The sequence below is a fragment of the Oxyura jamaicensis genome, chromosome Z (assembly GCF_011077185.1).
Source record: "Oxyura jamaicensis isolate SHBP4307 breed ruddy duck chromosome Z, BPBGC_Ojam_1.0, whole genome shotgun sequence".
NCBI classification, from domain to species: Eukaryota; Metazoa; Chordata; class Aves; order Anseriformes; family Anatidae; genus Oxyura; species Oxyura jamaicensis.
In genome coordinates, this window is record NC_048926.1 from 65,884,439 (window position 1) to 65,901,724 (window position 17,286).

The 17,286-nt window shown below is 37.3% G+C and overlaps 1 protein-coding gene across 1 annotated transcript in view; it reads left to right on the forward strand.

Moving 5' to 3' along the window:
- DTWD2 (DTW domain containing 2) overlaps window positions 1–17,286 on the forward strand; it is a 95,918-nt gene that overhangs the window by 26,858 nt on the left and 51,774 nt on the right. Inside the window, exons 2-3 of the mRNA XM_035310671.1 lie at window positions 5,921–6,011; window positions 11,179–11,273. Of these exons, the coding sequence (XP_035166562.1) occupies window positions 5,921–6,011; window positions 11,179–11,273 (186 nt within the window). The remainder of the gene's footprint in view (window positions 1–5,920; window positions 6,012–11,178; window positions 11,274–17,286) is intronic.

Consider the following 17,286-nt stretch of genomic DNA (forward strand, 5'->3'; position numbering starts at 1 on the left):
TCGTCGCGACTCTCCCCACAGGCTGGGCAGGTCCAGTCCGATGGCACATCCATGGCCACCGGGCTCTCCAGTGGGCTGGGGAGAGCTGAGGTGAAGAAGCTGCTCCCCTGCCGCGGCGCTGCAGCTGCCAAAGGATGTCTGAATCTGCACAAGGGAGAGAGGCCAAGGTCACTCACTGTGCCAGGGCGAGCAGGGGCAATGTCCCCCTGGCACCTCAGCAGGAACCCCCCGACCCCGCGGCTGGGCCGTCCCGTGCCCCCCACGCACTGCCCCAGGGCACGTGTCCCCGCACAGCTCACCTGCGCTGCTGCGAGCGCCCCGAGGAGCCCCGGCTGCCTGAGCCAGGCAGGGCCGGGGAAACACAGGCAATGCCTGTGGGGACGGGCACTGAGAACAGCTGCCGGCGGCCCCACAGCACGGCTCCTCCAAATCCTCGCTCGGTGCTCCAAGCCTCGCACACACGCTCAGCGGGAGTCCAGCCACGAGCTAGGCTGACGGGGCCTCTGCTGGCGCCCCAAGATAAGCAGCGAGGGCTGCGAGGTCACAGCCCATTGCTCAGTGATGTCACCATGGGCCATCTGCCCCAAGAGGGCCGGTAGCACTTGGCCCCAGATGTGACAGGGACGGTTGGGTTGGTGTTTTGATGGGTCTTTTTAATTTTTTTTCACCTTGATTTGCCATTAAGTGGGTTGCCAATTGACTGAACAAGCATGCTAAGGGAGTGAGGATCATAGAATCATAGAATATCCTGAGTTGGAAGGGACCCATAAGGATCATCAAGTCCAACTCCTGGCACCATGCAGGTCTAACCAAAATTTTAGACCATGTGACTAAGCGCACAGTCCGATGGCTTCTTAAATTCAGACAGGCTTGGTGCAGTGACTACTTCACTGGGGAGCCTGTTCCAATGTGCGACCACTTTCTCAGTGAAGAACCTCTTCCTGATGTCCAGCCTAAAACTCCCCTGCCTCAGCTTAACACCATTCCCGCTGGTCCTATCCCTGGTGGTTACGGAGAATAGGTCAGCGCCTGCCTCTCCACTCCCTCTCGCGAGGAAGTTGTAGACTGCGATGAGGTCTCCCCTCAGCCTCCTCTTCTCCAGGCTGAACAGGCCCAGTCACCTGTTCAGCCTGGAGAAGAGGAGGATCAGACACAGGACATCTCTTTGGAGGGCAGTAACTGGGGGCTCCTCCACGGGCTGCAGCATGGAGATCTGCTCCACGTGGGACCCATGGGCTGCAGGGGCACAGCCTGCTCCACCAGGGGCCTCTCCAGAGGCCGCAGGGGAACTGCTGCTGTGTGCCTGGAGCACCTCCTGCCCTCCTGCTGCACTGACCTTGGGGGCTGCGAGGCTGGTGCTCACCCCTCTCTCCCAGCTGCTGCTGCCCAGCAGTTCTTTCCCTTCCTTAACTCTGCTCTCCCAGAAGCCCACCCAGCATCACTCATGGCTCAGCTCTGGTGGAGCTGGCTCTGCTCTGACACGGGGCAGCTGCTGGGCTCCACTCACAAAGGATTGTGCAGCCTTGCAGCCCCCTGCTACCAAAACCTTGCCACATTAAACCAATGCATCTGCTTAATTCTTTCAATCTTTCCTAGTAACACTTAACATCTGATCTGCATTTTTGAGAACTGACAGACTGCCATTTTCACAGAACTGTTTATTATAACTGTTTCTTATATTGTAACTGTTTATTACTCCTGAATGTCATGCTATTTTAATGGACACCTTAGACCCTGGGTTTTCTATTGTTTTCTTCTAAATGCATCATTTTGTTTTTATCTATGTTTAACTTAATCCACTTACTCTTTTAAAATCCTTCTGTAAGTGTTGTGGTTAAAGTGAAGGATGTTAAATGCAATCTTAAACCATTTTTAGTATGTTTGTCATCTAGCATAAAACTAGCAAAAATATTGTTTGTTCTCAAGTTTTATAAAACTTACGGGCTTATGACGCTAAACTTATAATAAAACTCTTGAATGTTTTTTCAATGCATATGTGTAATGGACTTATGTTAGTATAAAACATGTATTAAAATATTAGTACAGAACAAACATGTGGTAACTATGTGGCTTCCCTCCAGACTTTTCAGGTGGATCTTGACCTTGAAACGCTTGGTGTTTTGACCTAAACAGTAGAGAAATCTAATTAGCTTGAAGCAGCTATTTCTGTTTGGCCAGGCATGTTTCTTTGAAAATAGAGTCTGGGGCCTGACCTTGGCAATATGCGTTGTAAGATGAAAATGCTGCCACAATTGTTAGTAGTTCTAGTTCAAAAACATCAGCTTCCTTTTCATTCTAGTATTGCAACCATTGTTCCTGTAACATGTGTTTGGCACACTTAACCTCTTTATACGTTTCCATAGAAAAACCTAGAAGTGCTGAGCATAAACATGTAACATAATTTTTCTTTGCTTACGGTGGGCTAAATCCTTGCTTTACCTTCAGTTTTCTAAATGTAGATGTAAGAGTGCAGCTAATAGCCTTCCTGAAATGGTGTCTGTTTTCTGAAATACAGTGGACATGTGGTAGGAAGGTAATGGGCCTGATGCGAGTACAGACATTTGTATTTTGTATGAAAACTGTATAGACTCTTGGAAAGAGTTTCAGAATTAGCTTGCTATTTTCCAGGCTGCCACGTATTCACTTTTAGACTATCTTTTCCCATAAACTAGTAATCACATTAAGCCTTACGCCACAGCAACACACAGTCCACTGTCTTGAACAGTTCTGCTGGAAAAAACTAAATATTATTCTGAATCTGAACATTTCAATTTAGTTGTAAAGAATGAAAGGAAAGCTATAAGAATTCTATGCATGGCTGTCTGTTCAGTACATGGCTGTATATGAAGCACTTCTCCAAGACAGAGTTATGTTTTAGTCCCACCAATGTGACTGGTTGTTTTGTCATGAGTTTTTGAACTAGAGATGCTGTATTGAAAAACGGGTAGAAACCTGTTGGGTAGCTTTGAGCAATAGTGAAATTACATACAGGCGAATAATACTATAAAAATCATCCTCCTTCAAATCCTACTCCCAACCCCCAGGCTTTTCCATAATATTTTGAATACTGCTGTTCTTGCCTGGAGTCTGGTGTAGATTGCTTTCATTTCCAGAAATGGATGAAAACTTACGGTCATTAAATAAGTTCCCTGGTGCTGCCCCTACTCTTCTTTTACAGCAACGTATGTAGGGCAAGTCTGTACCAAAAACTTTAAACAAAAGAAAAATACAAAAAGCCTTTTCTTTCTAGGTGACTTTTCTCAGAGTAAAAGCAGCCTTTGTGGCAGTGGAACAGGACTTCTCTTGTTTGGAAGTGTTTCCTATCTGACTGCTCTAGTCTCATAATGTAGGTTTCATGTAGGGATAAAGTTTTTTTTGTCTCAGCACAATAACAGGTATCAAAGTGAAAGTACAAAAATAAGTCCTTGTGCCCCCAGGATGGGGTTGTAAAAGTACCTATTCAACATAATTAGGTACCTAATTGGGTTATTAAAGTTAAGTAATGTATATACATATGTAAGTAATTAAATTATATTGGAAAGTATTCTACTTGTAATAGTGTGTGCTCTGCTCTCTACAAATCAAATTATAGGTAGAATTGATTCTGTGACAATTTAAAAATACTTGCTTTTTTGGTAATTTCCTTTACTTTTTATGTAACATTAACAAAGCCTAAAAAACTACCTTTGAAAAATATAAGCCAGTCTGGAAAATACAAAAAAACATATACAAAAGTGAGACTTAAAAATAAGTAAATTGTATCTGGCCAACTTTGTTATAATAAACACCCTGAGGTCAGAAATCATCAGGAACTGTTTCCGTCTGCTTATAAAAGCTAGTGAACAATGCAGCTCTTTGAATTGAAGTCACCAGTTGACTGTTTTGGAATAGCTTTATGTAGTAGATTTTCATGCCTTAATCTCTCCTTAGTAGAAAATGCAATCATGGGGAGAACTTTAACAATTTCTCTTGTTAATGAAACCAGCCATGTAATAACGGCGAGAAACTAAGGAATCAGAGTGCAAAACTTGAGTTCACAGTAAATTTGTATATCAAAAATACAATGAGCTTGTATTTAACACTTTGGGCTCAGGCCACAAACAGCCCGTGGGAGTATTTGATGGTTCCAAGTTGTGAGAAAACTGTTTTCAGAAATTTTTGTTTGAATCGGTTACATGTGAAGAGAAAAAAAATGGAAAAAAAAAAAAAAAAGACTGTGTTACAGCACTGGAGGGAAAAAAAAATAGTGTTAAAGCACTGGAGAACTGATAAGGGATTCATCAGACCTGGAAGTGAGGCTGGTTTCGGTAGGTTCACAGTGAAGGACCCCGTTACACCCCACTGAATACTGAGGTTAATGAATGCTTACTTTTAGGCTCAAGGCCTGTCCATTAATAGAACAGAATATACTGGATTTATGGAGGAGTAGCAACAGGAAAATGTCAGCACTGAAATGCGTTGAAGAAAGAAAGAAGGCAGGCCACTGAAGCATTATTTCTGGAATGCATGAGAATTTCCATTTTGTCAATTTTTTGGCCATGAGGTTTTTAGTCTAAATATTTTAAAATGCTTGTTCCAGTTCTTGTTTTGAACAGGACCAATTCCTTCCCCTGCCCCCAGACTGGATTTAGGTTGTTAGCTAACCTATAACTATGTACCCTGTGGAGAAGGGAAATGATCTCTGTGTCGCAGTAGTTAGGGCTAGAAGTAGGGGGCTTAAATTAACACAACCTGCAAGCTGTTAAAGAGCAATTTATCCACTGTTATTGCCTTTTTATAGTGCTGCCATTTACTGGTAAGAACTAATGTTTTGTTTTAAGATTGACTAGGGAACAGTTATGCTGGTTTAGATCACCAAAACATTTAGTGAGCTTGACTGGGTGTGCGCTCTCGCGAACAAGCATTGCAGTGTCTGTTGGTGGGGCTGGACACAAACTTGATCAAGGCCTAACCTGAGAACTAACTTCAGTAAATCACGTCTACTGCAGTGTTTGCTTATTGTGTCTCATGTGTGATCAACATACAAACTTGCTTTATTTTATTAATCATGGAAAGCTTTGCTAGCAGACACAGTATGCTTTTAAGTGGTGAATACTGGTAATTGCTTCAGAGTTCAGGAAATCCATCATTTTTTAAGTAACTAAATCATATACACTGGTAGCTGTAGTGCATCTCTGTGTGTGCATAACAACTGCAATTACTCTTGTCCAGCTTTCTGTTTATTCTTGGCCACCCAGCATATATTAGTTTAAAGCAAAGTAATATTTAGGTTAATTTATGTGTTTTTATGGTTCTTCTAGTAATTTTAACACCTGTAGTGCAACAAAAAAAATCAAATAGTTTTTGTTTTTATTTTTTCAGGCTTCAATTAGGAGTTCCTGATAAGGGTTTTTTTCTTGTCTACTATAAGTTTCTGCATAGATGGAATTATAAAAAATGAACCTGATCATAAATATAGTATGTTTGGGGTTTCCTGTGTGTATACTTTTAAAATACTCTATTAGAAATAGTCTATCAATTATAATTATTATATATTTCTATTGTAGTATTCTATCAAATTGTTGAAACACTAAGTTGGTATGAAATGCAGTAACAGATTTGTCAAACTGGGATATGGTTCCTCCACTTGAAGGTGACTAAAAGGTTTTTATAGTGCTTTAGTCCTAACCAAACCACAGGAGAGGTTTGAACACTGTTTTTGAAAACTCTGTCTGAATGAAAACCTTGCCTTCTTTTATTTTTAGAAGCAGTAGAAATCTCAAACAGAAATGTATATAATGTTTTAGTACACTGTCATAAGGGGGAGTTCTTAGTGTGCCTTTTTGGGTAGGGTATGTATTTGTGCAATATAAATATAAATGCCATCTGCCATAAATTGCAGATTAATTTTATTGTTCTCCTACTCCCTTTTGTCTTGTAGCCGTCCTCAGAAGGTGTGTTTGTGTCCATTCCTGCCTATACATCCACTAAAAGTCTCCACCTGCTTGTATATAATTCAGCATCCAGCAGAGGTGAGTAAGGGTCTTGTAATTTTTAAGAGTTCAACTAGAGTCTTAATGAAGCAAATGGCATACAAGAGAAAACAACCAAGTTTTAAACACGATATAACGATTTTCCCTTTTAAAACAGATAATTGCAATGTCAGTTCATCTGAATTATTTTATCTTTTGAAATCTCACCTGACTTCTGCAGTTTTCTTAAACACAAGACATCTTTTGTAATTTGAATAGTCATACTAGAACTGGACCTTGCCTTGGCTTGGCACAAACTGTTGCAAGAGTGAGTATTGATACAGTATGACACAGAGGTGCTTGTAATTGAGAGGAAGGAAAATGCTTTATTTATAGCTCTTCTCTTTTATTGTTGTTAGTCGTCTGTTAAAAATATAAGTTAAGCAATGCATCTTAGTGGTGACCTTAAAAATTTAGCCAATGGAAAACTATGGGTTAGCTTCAAAACATCATGTTTCTGTGTTTTTGTGCGTGTGTGTTTGTGTCTGTGTGTGTGTGTGATTTAGAAGAGCACATGAGAGAACCACCGAAGCAGCAGCTTTCTTTGAAGTTTGAATTTTTTATTTTTATTTTTTATTATTATTTTTTTTTTCTTAAGGTACTTTTGCTTTTCAAATATTCTAGGTGGTGGTGTAGTGTGTCCTATACTGGACAGTGCATCCTTCTATGTTTTTGCCTGTTCTGTGTCTTCAAAGATTTAATGGCCTCCTAATTTTTGGCTTAACTTATAGGGGAATTTATGTTGGTGCTTTCTTGTTTGTTAACAATGGAGTATGGTGGTGGATCACAAGGTTTTTAGAAGATGAACTGCAGTTACAGGGATCTGGATAGGCAGTGTGTTTAGAAATTAGACTGTGTCATTCAGAACTTGTATTCGTCTGATCCAGCTGTTTACTTACAGTAGCTCAATCTGCAGGTAGTCTTTGCCTGAAGCAACTTCAGCAGAATATAAATGACCAAATTAGAGAAAAGCGTCTAGAGAAACAAAACAGAAGTCATGATGTGTTTGGTCCCTAAACAGGAAAGCTGTGATTTTTAATTGTCTACTTATAGTAAAAATACAGTTTTGAGTTACTTCTTTTCTCAAAAGTTGTTAATTATACATTAAGTCACTTGATGGAAGAAACGTTTCAAAATGTGCCAGAGAACTTTGAACTGGCATTTGATTTGTGTTGAATTTCTTGTTCATGGTGGAAGGTATTTGAAAAAGTTTGCACATTCTCTTTGGATTCCATGCACCATTTCCGTGTCCTTCTGAAAGGCAGTCTACACTTTTTATTTATCAGCTATCACAACAGTTGTCCATTAAATTGTGATGCAACTTTTCCATTGATATATGTTAGTGGTAACAACTGATCCAGGCAATGTTATCCAAGTAATGATAATTCATAGGATAAACTAGTAGTGGAGGACCACTTTAAGTGAAGACAGTCTATCTTACAGGAAAAAATTAACTATCTGACTATACAAGGGAACTTGGCTTATTGGAGATGAATCCAAAGAAAGGCTAAGAGTATGGTGTACAAAGACCTTTGGAAATGTTATAGATGATCACAGGTGATTCTTTTGATCTCAGAATGGCAGAGGCATGCTTGCCAAAGGATAAGTTCACTTTGCTGTAACTCTGTCTACTCAAAATGCAAAAAGTCTTGAAGGCAGATAAGTCTTCCAGATTTAGTATCAGTAGCTTATCCTTGAGTCTGCCATATCATTACAGTTACTTTTGAAATGGACTGTGGGGTATATCTCATTAAACTAACCAGACGGGCAATGTATTTCTCCTGCTGCACATCAATGCTGACTTTCATTCTCCACGTGCTTCATTATTTATTGGCTTTGGAAGTCTGCAGTGCAGCAAAATAAACCACCAACTGTGACCAAATAATGCTATTTAGACTTGTATTCAGGCAGGATGGTAATAGAAGAAGGTGGAAGCAACATTTCCTGTGTTCTTCAATGAATGTGACTGTGACTCCAGTCCTCACAATTCAGTGGGCATTCTGCCAGATACACTTATGTGATGGGTGCTTTGAAAGAGAGAGAAACCTCTCCATGCACAGTGGTAGGGATTCTCTAAGATCCCAGGTTAGGAATCCTATCATCCAGCTTCCACCTTTGCATAATAGGTCCATCAATTAATTTTTGAAGGAATTTTAAGAGAATATAGTATTTCATGTCTAGGGGTAAATATTTGTTTCCTGAATAGTGTTAGTGCACCATTGTTCATGATGACAGTAACTTAAAAACAAAGTAGATACAAACCCACTACCCTAACCAGCAGCCGGAGTAGTGGAAAGGTTAAGAACTTATTTGCCTACCATCATTTCTACTTCTCTTCCTTCTTTGCACATATATGTACATATACATAAATAAATAAATAAAACCATTTTCTCATCTTTCTTCTTTCATGCCCCCACTTACAGACCTGATGGTTGGTGGTATAGTCATGTGTACAAACTCCTGTGCACATTTTTCTTACCTTTGCCTTTTATTGTCCTTGGAGTGACCTCCAGCAGAGCCTAGGCCATTTTGTACTTTTCAAAACCTGGGTGTAACTAAGGACAGAAGCCTTAAAGCATAGCAGAGAGTGTCTGTTTAGGTTGATCTGTTTCTGTGCTTTCCTTCTTTGCAGAAGCATAAGAATTTTCATTGTTAAATTGGTTTAACAAAGAAAACTTGTGTGTACTTAATGAACTTATGTACCGATCTAATGCTAGTAATGAGCTTTTATTTGCTCATTGTAATATTTGTTTTGTAGAATAGTCTTTACTGAACAGTGAGAATCAAATATAATTTGCTAATTATCTTAGCAATTCATGAAAAAAGGAGGAATTATATATCTGTGAGCTTTAATAAATATTTGTATTTGTAGAACAGTGTTCACTGTAGAAGGACAATGCTATGTTAACAAAACAAAACATAACATGAATTCCCATAAAAGTAAAATAAAAAAAATATATATAAAAAACAAAAACAAACAAACAAACAAAAAACAAACTGAAAGCCAAACAACTCCTCCAATCCTATTTCTACTTCTGTAATTCAATAGTCAAATAATGAATAAGCAAAGAATTGCAAACCACTATTAAGACACTAAGAAGAACAAAGTTGAGAGTAACTCTCCACTTTCAAACCAGAAAATGGAAACTAACTGATATGGTAATGAGCTATATATAAACTATATAAATACAGATGTTTTTAAAAAGAAAATTCTAAACAAATGAAACCTATTCTAATGGTAGTTTTGCTTAACTGTTTTTAAGCTCATGTTCACAAACAATTCTTTTCAGCTTTGAGTTTTATATTTTATCTTCTTGTAAACATAGATTGTTTTTTAGATTTGAAAACTCCAACTTTTTCCCTGCTGGTAAGAGAATATATTTATTTGATAGAAAGGTAATTCTGAAGTAATGATATGACATTGTTTGGAATGGTTGAATGACTTTTTCTTGACTGATGATAGCTCTTTTTGTTTTGGTTATCAGAGACAAATAATTGATTTTCTTCCAGTTCCTTTATTGCCATTTTTTACATTCTTATGAAGAAGAGAGTCTTCTGACTAGTGAATTGGAGTGTTATTTGATTATGATGAAATAAGGACAAATAATCCTGTACTACCAATGATGGCTTATTTAGCTTTGCAGAGATAGATGGAATGAATGGTAGACTGAAGGATATTTCTCCCTCCCCTTGCTAGCACTTCATTCACCAGGTACTTTGATCTTCATCTATCGCTAGGACACATCATTCTGCTGCTGCAGTGCAAAGTGGTGGTGTGTATACCAGGACTACTTATTCCTTCAGATCCATGATGTTTTATTTATACTTTAGTGAATCAGTAGGTATGGAACAGAAGAAGCAAAATTAATAAAGGTTTTAGGCAACTGTGATAAAGGTACTCACAGAACTAATTTAACAGCAGTCTGGTAGGCAATGAGAGCTGTAGGCAGCAGCACATTGATACTTGAGGAAGGTAACAGCCACCTGGAGAGAACTGAGAGAGCTAATCAAGGCCTTACTTGTTCACAAATACTGAATTGTTGATATACGACTTATAAGTAAAAAGATGGAATACCCCCCCCCCCTCCCCCCCGGCGGTTTCTTATTATCTTTGGATTTTCATTGTCAGAATTGTAAGACATTGAAATTGAGAATACTGTAAGAACTAATTCTTTATTGGGTTTCAGACCTTCATAATCATAGCTCAACCTGCAGTGTCTTGACTCCTGCTAGATTCTACTAATGTCCGTCCTTTGTTCCACATGTGGTTAAAAAGACTGAAACTACTTTCATCTCTCAGTTTTCAGTGTTGGCTTGTTCTTTTCATCAAATGCAAGATAAACCCACACTCCCTCTATTTTGCCTGGAAACCAAAACTGACATTTTCTCTGTATTCTTTAACATTTACTCATGAGATCCTAATATTCAAAGTCAATTTACAGTACCGTCTAGATAGATATTAGTATGTTCCCAGATGTGTTACATAAAGTACTGAAACAAATACTTTCTTCTTCTGTTTTCTGAAGCAGGTGTCCCCTAGTTCTCATCTGGGTGTCCCCACAGTTCTCTTGCATGCTCTTTGAGATCTGACCCCCTTACAGCCACAGTAGTCTTCTCATCTGCTGCACTGATGTAGGCAGATGCCTGGTCTACACAGCCTGAGTGGCACAAGGTAGAGCACTTACAGCAGCATTGCCACTGTTCTGCTCTTTGCTGTGAAGTTGCCACGGAGTGGAGATACTTGTATTGCACATTGTTTTGACACAGCCAGTGCTCTTATTTTTAGCACCTATTTGTGAAAATCAAGCACTCCCTTTATTTTCCAATATGGAGACATTATCCCTCCATTCTATTATGTTAATGCTAACATTTTTTTGCCTACTTTTTATTACTATTCAGTGAATTGTTGTTAATTTTGATACTGATAATCCAGCTCAAACTTTTGCTAATGATCATAAATTAGGACAAGATTGAGTTTAATATTGTCAAAACAATATGGTTTAAATATATCAGAATTGGATTTTTTTTTTTTTGTAGGTCCTTTTCTATTAGCTGGTAAGATTGTTCTGTGTGTGTAGTCAAAATAACTTGAAAGTAAATTGAAACATTAAAAATTCACAGAAACCCTCCTTGATTTTATTCAAATGTAACTTTTCTTGTTTTACAGGAAAGTCGAGTGTTAAGAACAGTACCTTTGCTAGCTGCTTGTCTCCCTCCAGACAAATGTAAAATTTTGATTGGTCGACGTTTTAGTGAAGACAGGTGAGCAGGATTGGTTATGCATGTCTCTGAGTGTCTGTAAATTATGGAAGTATTTCTTTCAGTATCTTTATTAATAGCAAGCATAGTTCTTAATAGTTCTTAATTTTCATTTCTAGTGTGCACACTCCTTTTTGATATAAGCTTCTGATTTCCAGCAAAGATATGGCAAGTCTGAAATGTTTGGTATGGCAGTCTGAAATGTTTGATATGTCTTCCTCTAGTTTGTAGCTTCTACTGTCTCAATTTTTAGCAAGATGCTGTAGCACAATATTTTCTCTCTCATAATGGGCTACTTTCCTTCCTTATTTTCAATTTTCCACTTTATTTGCTACAATATCACCAGTTTTTCAAGTAGGAAGATGGCCCATTCTTTCTTTGCATTGGTACTAAATGACAATGCATCAAGTTTTTCAGGTCACTTTTTGCAGCTGTGGTGCTCTTGGAAAGTTCCAATGGTTACTCTGCAACTCTTAGAAAAACTTTTTACATTTTTTTCTGACTTGGTACTTAGTTTGCCTTGCTGTTCTCTATGATTCTTTCCATATTTACTTTGTCTGACAAACCACTTAATGTTACTGAAATACAAGTAATAGTTTGTATTTAAGTGTGGGAGATCGTACTTGCAAAGGGAGTCCAGAGGTTAAAAATTCTTAGATAATGTATTTTCTTCAAATCCTCTTCTTTTTCCTCTTATAATTAATTATAAGAAAACACAGCTTTCAGATCTCTTTTTAAAAATTATTTATTTTTTTAGTACTCTGAGACTTTGGACAATATTGGTCTCCTAGGTAATGTCTTTCATCTTCATTAGTCTTAGAAACCAGTTCTTGGAACAAATGCTAATGAAATTTTACTACATACATTTTCAATAAAAGCAAACAAAAATCATGAATACTGATGAAGCAAATTAATTCTAAAATTGAGTTTAATCTTTGGAGAAAACTTTTTGTAGAGTTCACTGAACACAAACGTCAGAAAGTGATTCAGAATACTGCTCCCACACCTTTGCGTTGCCTGTATGATAGCTACAGCACATTAGAAATACATCGCTTTTCTATTATTCTTCTATAATAATCACTATAATAATTATCAAAGAAGTTCCAGGCCACAGGGAAATTGTACTTTCTTCCCATTAAACCTGAAAATGAAGTAACTTTTTATACTGATGTTTGTAGTGGAACACTGTCAATGAAGTCTATTTGTAGTAAATTTTCTTTTTTTTTTTTTTTTTTTTTTTTTTTAAAGTGATGACTACAGTATTAAAGATTCTTCAGGTTTGAATATTGAAGTATTTATCTAACTTAAAGGATTCTCTTTAGGTCAAAATCAATTGTGGAACATCTCAACCCCCAGTTTAAATAGATTCAGAATTATGTTGTCTCTATGAGAAGAGTGTTTTCTGCCACAAGATATGTTGGAGATGGTGGAGGAGATTAAAGTCTTCCTTGGGTTAATTTGAATTTTGGTGATTTGACTTACCCTGATGCAGAGCTAAATGATGTAGTATCCACAATATGCTTGCTTTGTACAGTGGATGCGAGACTGCAGAATTTTGGAACGCTCAGTCATTACCACAGAATCACAATGTGTTTTGGGTTGGAAGGGTCCTTTGAGACCATCTAGTTCCAGCCCCCCCTGTCATGGGCAGGGAAACCTCCTACTAGACCAGGTTGCCCAAAAACTCGATTAACCTCGCCATAAAGAACTCCAAGGGTGAGGCATCCACAGCTTCTCTGGGCAAAGTCATTGACATCATTCGCACCTTTCTGGGAGGTGGAGGGATGAGAAGAATGCATTTTCCACACATCACAATGTGTTATTTCTACATATTTTTAAAATCTTTATTTTCTTTTTTCATAGTTATATATGCAGCTTGTCCATGTTTTATGCCATATTCCTTATTTTAACTAGCACTAGGTACTTTAATATCTGTCAAGAGGATGATATCAGTGTTATTTTGGACTTCCAGCATATCAGGCCATAAACTGGGTAGGTGTGTTCAGACAGCTCATGGTAATGGAATGACTTAAGCTCCTTCTCTCTTGTGGTACATTCTAGTAGGAGGCATCTGCAGACATGGGTAGAACTATTGCAATGTTTACAGTGAATGGGGAGGGCTGTACTGGTCCCTGCCTGCTCTTAGAGTGAAAATCACTGCTAATGGGACTCTTAAAGGCCCATAAAATATGAGCCAAACCACTGCAATTTATCATGTATTAAACTAAACTTTTTTTTTTTTGTTTGTTAAACCTGCTTTTCTCAAAAGCCACACCATCTGTAAGTAATTTGTTAGCTGCTATACAAGTTAGTTAATCAACCTTGCCCCATGTGGGTGTATGCTTCTTTGTTACTTTGAAGAAAACAAATCATTAAAGAGTGCTTGCTGCCATTTTATAAGGATGATTGTTTTGAAGAATATTAAGGCCTTACCTTCTTTTCTTTTGAAGTTCTGTGTTTTATTTACATCCTTTGTAGCTTCCACCAGAAATGCATAGGTTGGAAGGAAATAGAAAAAATATAAGTAAATCCTGATCTTGCTCTGATCTTGCATGTGAACAGTGCCTATACATAGAGGGATAATATGGTGCACACTTTCTTTTTTTCTGCATTCAGGTAGAAGCCCTACCATGGAGTAAATCAAGGAGAGTGATATAGATGGTGGTTACCTATACATCTGTGAATTCTCAGAATAGAATGATAATGAGCATATTTGTATTATCACATGATCTAGCAGCTCTTAGCAAGAGCTCTGAAAAATTTAGAACACTTCAAGCTGGTCCATGGGAACATAAGTAACTTTCATCATGGTTTTGAGTAAAGATTAAGCTGTATGTCTGTATGTGCCAGCTGATACTTTGAAGTCTCCATCACCACAGCTCTAGCAGTGGCACACCCGCACAGCAAACTGATGATTGCTAATTTAGTGGTCTGAAGAGATCTGCTTTCAGGTAGGGATGAACATACCATATGAGCTAGGTAGCTCGTTCAGTCTTAGTGCCCCCCTCCTAAAGGGGATGATAAGCTTGTTGACCAAATGTAGCTTATTTTTCCTGTTTTGTCCAAGCTATGCCAAATTACTTGTTTCCTACGGTTTGTAATCAGCATCTAAAATTAATAAGGAGCACAGAGGGATTTATAAGAAACTACGTAGATTTGGGTACCATAGAATAACTGGGATGATTTGAAAGCTTAAAGTATAGGTTTCTGAAGCTTTTGATGGTAAGTTTGAAAATTAAGATTTCTTTTCTTAGTCTTTCCAGAAGTAAACAGCTGATCAAAGTTTTTTTTTTTTTTTTTTTTTTTTTTTTTTTTTTTTAAGTTGATATCTTTAATATATAATTAACACAGCAGTGGGAAGGATGAAAAGTGATCAGTCAAGTTATTTTTAATTTCTATTTCCTCCCCCCTCCCCGACTTGTCCATCTTTCCTTCAATCTGACATTTAAATTCTGGTAAAAGTATGTAATGTTTCTATGCTGTATTGACTCATCAGATGACATTATTGAATTGAAAGACCAGTTCTGTTGATTATCTGTTTTTTTTTTTTTTTTCCCAAGTACTTAAAGATTTAAACTTTTGAACTTTTCGGTGTTGATCATGTTACTGACAGAAATTGGGGTTAATTTCTATATAATAAAATGATTAAAAATAAAAAGTTTAGCACGAGCACTTAGTGAACAGTATTATTGTAAAAATAGTACTTTTGTGAATTATTAGTATTTTCTGCTCGTTTCTGCTTTTTGTAGATGTGAACTCAGTATTGTAGTACTGTGGCAGGCAGGAGTGTGAGAGAATGAGTTAACGTCACTGCCATATAGGAGTTTTCATTTTACATAAAACTGTAAAATACATTGTGCATCTGACATATCTTGCTGGTACAGATTCTGAGCCTATTTAATAAAGGCAGCTTGTAAGAGTCTTAGACATTGACTAGCAAAACAGCACAAACAAGCAGAGGGCTCAAATAACTTGTATTGACATTTTCAAAACTTAGAGCAAGCTTTCTTCCTTGCGCAAGGTCAGACTGACTCCAGGGAAACTAGTTTTCACTTAACAACTTCATGAAGTGGTCAAGTAACCTGTGGTGAGACACTTCCAAGTTGATAGTAAGGATTAGCCAGACCTGCCAAAAAGGTGTGGAGGTCTCTGGTTAATTTCTGTGTTGCCAATGGTTCATTGGTTTCTTTGGTTCAGTGGTTACTGTATGTTGGCATTTGTTTCATGTCTTTTTTTTTTTTTTTAATAGTACTTTACTCACTGACTTTGCTGACAGTCATGACATTCATGTTGCTCCTTTTTCCTGTGCCTTTCTTGTTATGTTCACATTACAAATTAAAGATGCTATGTGTCTTTTATTATTTTTATTTTTATTTATTTTTTATTCTTTGCTTAAGTCTTCTAGCAGCAAAAATCCAGGTAACATTTCCTATCTTTTCCTCTCTTGTATCATTGCATCTGATTATTTTTCAAAACCTTTACTATTTTCACTAGCTAGTAACTTAATATTTGAGTCTATGATTTCGAGGTCTTCCTTAGTTGATGGTATCTGTAGCATTACTTAGTATAACTTCTGGTTCACTGTTCTTTATCAAAAACAATTTTTATTTTATTTGTATCTCTGTTTCAGTGCTCCTGCTTAATAAGGCGTATGTAATTCTTAAAACTTAATTCTTTAAACTTAATGTTCTCTTAGATTTCTGCATACTCCAGACTCCCTCTGAGTATTGTTAAACAGCTTCCTTCTTTCTGCTGTTAATCAGTTCTCAGATGGTTTCCACCTTATTAGCGATCACTGTGGAGATTTTCAGTACCAGAGTTGATTTCTGTTCTTCATTGGTACAACAGACCTTCCAGTCCATTGTAGAATTTATTTTCTTTACTCGTCTTAGTTTCTCCTTCACTTCTGCTATCTTTTCTAAACAATTCCAAATTTTCATTTTATTCAACACGGTGTATTTTGCAACCAACACTGTCATCATATTTATTTCCTGAAACATCTTCGTCCACTTCTTTTGCCATCTTTTCTCAGTACTGATGATTTTTCTAGGATAAAGTTGACAGTGTGATAGTTTTTTTTTTTTTTTTTTTTCCCCTTGGTTTGTTAGCTTTCTTCCATTCTGCTATGCACTGGCAAAATATATTTGTCTCATGCCTTCCTTTCTTCTAGCTATTGTATTTGATACAGTGATTTCTTTCAGCCTGGTCTTATCTCCTCTCTTACCATTTTTTTCTAAACTTTATTTTAATCTTGGAATATCTTCTACGTTTTTCTATTCTTCCACTGTTTACTTTCTGTCTTTGTGTTATCACTTTGGCATCAAAATGCTGTTCTCTGGTTCAGTTTTGTGTATGGGTTTCGCAGAGAGTTGTTTCTTTTTGCTGATTTTCTACAAATATGTGGTCATATCTTGCCAAAATACTGAACACTTAGAAATCTGTTATCTTTTAGAATAGAATGAGAGGTCATAATTTTCTGATATATTCTGATATGAATGCTAGGCTGGAGATTAAAATTCTTGTGTTGTTTAATATTTGCAACACTTTCTTGTGTTGCAAATATTAAAGCATCCTTTTCTTGGCCTTTACAAACATAATAGTCCTTTCCCAAGATGGTCTATCCAAAATCTTTACTGATCAACTGTTTTCTCAGCTTATTGAACTACTTTGTCCTGATCGTTTTACAAGTCAGAATGCTATCTCTTGTTGACAGATTGAAAATAAGCTCATAGTTTACAAAGGTTTTCTATGTTCAGTGTGATGTCATCCCATTCGCTCTTCAAATGTCTATTCACACCTCCTGTTACACAAAGATGTCTGCTTCTTTTTGATTATTGGTCAGAGCTGTTCCATGTTTAGGCTTGTTTGATTGTCCTGGAAACAAATGTAGAAGTAATTAGCTTCTGTTTTATCTGTAATAAAATACTCAATTTGCCATAAATTTTATTATGTTCTTGTAGAATCATGTCAGGCTCCTGATAAAGTAGTTCATATGCATGCTCTCCATTATTATTAT